This window comes from Arachis stenosperma, chromosome 4 (genome assembly GCF_014773155.1).
Source record: "Arachis stenosperma cultivar V10309 chromosome 4, arast.V10309.gnm1.PFL2, whole genome shotgun sequence".
Classification (NCBI taxonomy): domain Eukaryota; kingdom Viridiplantae; phylum Streptophyta; class Magnoliopsida; order Fabales; family Fabaceae; genus Arachis; species Arachis stenosperma.
This window is the reverse complement of record NC_080380.1, coordinates 139,833,819-139,837,343: the sequence shown is the minus strand read 5'-3', so window position 1 is coordinate 139,837,343 and position 3,525 is coordinate 139,833,819. Positions and strand designations below refer to the sequence as shown.

The following is a 3,525-nucleotide window of genomic DNA, read 5'->3' as shown; positions in this document are numbered from 1 at the left end:
TCAAAAGCAAACACATGGGCCATGCATGCAATTACACAAGTTGTTTGAAAAGTAAATTGATTTTACAATGAGAGAGCTAGGTATGCAGACTATGAATCCCTAAATAATCATTAATTTTTTTAACAAGATTAACAAAATTATATAAACATGCTTAAACCTAACTTAGTTACTACTACACCTAAAGTTTCCTTCACAAGGCATTGTTAGTAAAGAACTAAAGATTCCTCCAAAATGTTCCATTTCCTATTCTCTACAAATGAAAAAGCATGAAAACAATGGTCACTTGTGAGTTGTAATAGAGTTTATAATTTCCTCTTGTCCTCAGCCATTTCGTATTGCGATTGCATATTTTCTGCGATTTTGGACAATTTCTACTGTTGTCCAAAATTGCAGAAATGCAATCGCAATATAAAACCTTCGGTATTGTTGTTGTGATATCGACTACATTTGCATCAATTGCAATCTTCTATGATTCTTCAAAATCACATAAACAACAATGCAACATTAATCATCAATTGTTTAAAACTTTTGGCCAAATGAATCAGCTACCACCAGCAGCAGTGGCAGCACTATTGGCAACCCAAGAAGGCATAGCAATGGCTGAAAAGGGATCAACAAAGAAATTATCTCCTCTAATTCCATCATCATCAATACCAGTGATCTCTTTCAGTTCATCAAAACTATCAAAGAAATCATCAGGTATCACCATATCAGATAAACCAAACTCATCATCATCATCATCAGCCAAATCCTCTTCCTTCTCTTCTCTGCTCACTGATGACTTTTCACAATGTTGTGGTAAAGCCTCTTCTTCCGCAACTGAGATATCAGGCGAAGCCGATTTCGTTGGTGTCAAGGCCTTCTCATCGGATTCTCCACCGTTGGTGGTGGTGGCCACAGCTGCCTGAGGTGTCAACGGCTTTTGGCGCGTCGATCCGGCAAGGGAGTTCCTGTGAGTTGGAGCAGGGTGGTTGTGTTCTGCTGTGTAGGTTACTATGAACATTGTTGGATCCGTTCTGTTCCTTTCAACTTGTTTCCTTGCCAAACATCCCTTTGAGCTGCTACATCTATAGTATCCCCTGCAAAATCACAGAACAAATGGAAATTCTATTAGGCCTTAACACTTTAATTTGAAGAATTTGAAGGTCATAATATTTGGATTTCATTTTAGATGCTCAAACTTATGGTATAAAAAGGTACAAGTTTCAAACTTTCAATTCATCTTAATATCATTTGGTAAAGTTGCATGCAATAATTCTCAGCATAATCTTAGTTTACAAGATCATAATTTGAGCATAATTGGAGTGTAAAAAAGGTTACTTTTCTTATGAATCTAACCATAATTACCAAACCAAAAAACAAAACACACTCTTAATTAGTTCTTACAGAAATATGCTTGAAAGGTGAAAGTTTCAAACTTTCAATTGCAAGATCAAAATAGTTTAAGCATAATCGGAAGGGAAAAAAAGTCAACTTTTTTCTATACATCTAACCACAATTAACAATCCATGAACCAAAGCATACCCTTAATTAGTTCTTTAAGAAAATTGCAAGTGAAAAAAACCTAGAAGGGTGCCTCTCATACCTTGGATATGGTGACCCCTTTATGGGTTTCTGTCCATATTTCCTCCATGCCCATATATCTGATGAGAGATTCTCAACTGGTACCTGACAAACTCTCTTGAGCTGGTTTTTCCTGTGAAGAACAAAAGACATGCATTTTCAGACCAAAGGAAAAAATAAAGACAAGATTTTTCTAACATGGGTCAATTCAAGATCAAATTTTTCTTTTGTGGGACAAAATGATAAGACCCAAGCTCAATTTTTTACCTTCTTTTAGATCTTGGGGTGTTGACAGAATCACCACCAGGGTGAGGATGCTTGTTGGTGTTGCTTCTCTGTTGCTTCTCTTGTGCATGAACAGGTTTTGGTGGTGGTGGTGGTGGTGCTACAGAGAATGAAGACAAAGGAGAAGAAGCTTGCAATGATTGTTGTTGTTGGTGGTGTTGAGGGAGTGATTTTGTAAAGAAAGGCTTGCAAAGCTCATGCAACTCTTCAATGGCGGTCCTTGGTCCAAAGGGGTATGAATATGAAGCAGCAGAAAAGGACATAACATTGTTGGTAATTCCTTGTTGTTGGTGTTGGTCTTCAGTGTCAAGGACAGAAGAAGGAGAAGCTTGAGAGTGAAAGTAACCGAAACCAGAAGAGGATGAGGAAGAAGAAGAAGATGCAGATGAAGAGGTGAGGGTGGAGCAGCCTCGAACCACCGCATGGAGATCCCAATCAAGCTCCATCTCCATTTGAGAGAGACAAAGGCGTCTGCAATTTCTGAAGATGCTGTCTCTTCTGCGTGCTTCTCTCTGTTTGCTGCAAAAACTTTTTTCTCTTTTCTTCAGAGAGAGAGAGAGAGAGAGAAGAGAGAGACAAAAGAAGGCGCTGACTTTTGGCTAAGAGAGATGATAAGATGCAGCTCAGTGGAATTGACATGTATATATAGAAACACAGAGAGAAAATCAAAATATGCAAAGTCGTCTTTATCTAATTACATCATTTAATATTATTTAATCTAGTTTAACAATGTCTTGCCTTATATATCCAACAATTTATTTATCAGTAATACATTTTTAATTAAAATTTTGATCTTCGGACTACGAATTTAAACTCCATTTAAGTATGCAGTAAAAAAAATTAGATAATATTCAATGTTTAATTTAATTATTTTTTTATTTATTTTTAATTCTACTTATAAATTTAAAAGTAAGAGATCACACTATAATCTATCAAATATTAAAAAAATTAAAAAGAATTCATTTTTTTTAAATATCTTTCATTAGTTAATAAATCATTATATGTATAAAGCGAAATTTAAATTTAATATTTATTTAAGTAAACGAATAATTTCATTATTTAACCAATTTTAATTGATTAAAAAATTAAAATTTATCTTAATATTTGTCAACATTTAATTAAGAAATAATGGATTTTATTTTTTTAATTATATAAAATATTATTTATGTACCAAAAATTAGTTATTATATTTTTTATGTAAATATATATTTTATATAGTAGTTGATTTGATGGTTGAATTTTTTATATATTGTTAATTATATTCTTGAATTATTTTAAAAATTATATGATTACTTTTTGTAACACATTTTTTAATACAAAATTCTCAAATTTTACACCAAAAGAAAAATGAGATAATTAGATAATAATTTTAATATTATATAAATGATTTAATATGGGAAAAAACCTTCTTTTGTCTTTAATGAGAAGGGAGAAGAGAAACGTTTTAAAGATAATATACTAAATTGTTATTGTAAAAAATTTTGTGTCTTAAATATTATAGAATAATAAGATTAACGTCTTTAATGATAAAATGAGAGTCATATTCTCTTGTATAAAAACCTCTTAACATATTATGCCAAGAAAGAAAAAAAAAGGTAAAGTGGCTTTTTTATAATAATTTTGTGAGAGTGGTTGGCATTTTTGGCATCTCTATGCTTATCGCTTTGTTTTGTTTGT

At 32.4% G+C, this 3,525-nt stretch overlaps 1 protein-coding gene across 1 annotated transcript; it reads right to left on the bottom strand.

Annotated features, from left to right (window-relative positions):
* On the bottom strand, nucleotides 1–2,448 carry LOC130976819 (WRKY transcription factor 22-like). The gene is made up of 3 exons (XM_057901741.1): nucleotides 1,831–2,448; nucleotides 1,586–1,696; nucleotides 1–1,079 (listed from the first exon to the last, which is right to left on the bottom strand). The coding sequence occupies exons 1-3, from the start codon at nucleotides 2,298–2,300 to the stop codon at nucleotides 542–544; spliced, it is 1,119 nt and encodes a 372-aa protein (XP_057757724.1). The 5' UTR covers nucleotides 2,301–2,448; the 3' UTR covers nucleotides 1–541.
* Between the last annotated feature and the right edge of the window lie 1,077 nt (nucleotides 2,449–3,525).

What these genes read in the sequence shown, in the direction of transcription:
- LOC130976819 (XM_057901741.1), bottom strand. Translation starts at nt 2,300, where the DNA reads ATGGAGATGGAGCTTGATTGGGATCTCCATGCGGTGGTTCGAGGCTGC. An exon ending in ACCCCAAGATCTAAAAGAAG is followed by an intron (nt 1,697 to 1,830) that starts GTAAAAAATTGA and finishes TGTTCTTCACAG; the next exon opens with GAAAAACCAGCTCAAGAGAG. An exon ending in AAGGGGTCACCATATCCAAG is followed by an intron (nt 1,080 to 1,585) that starts GTATGAGAGGCA and finishes GTGATTTTGCAG; the next exon opens with GGGATACTATAGATGTAGCA.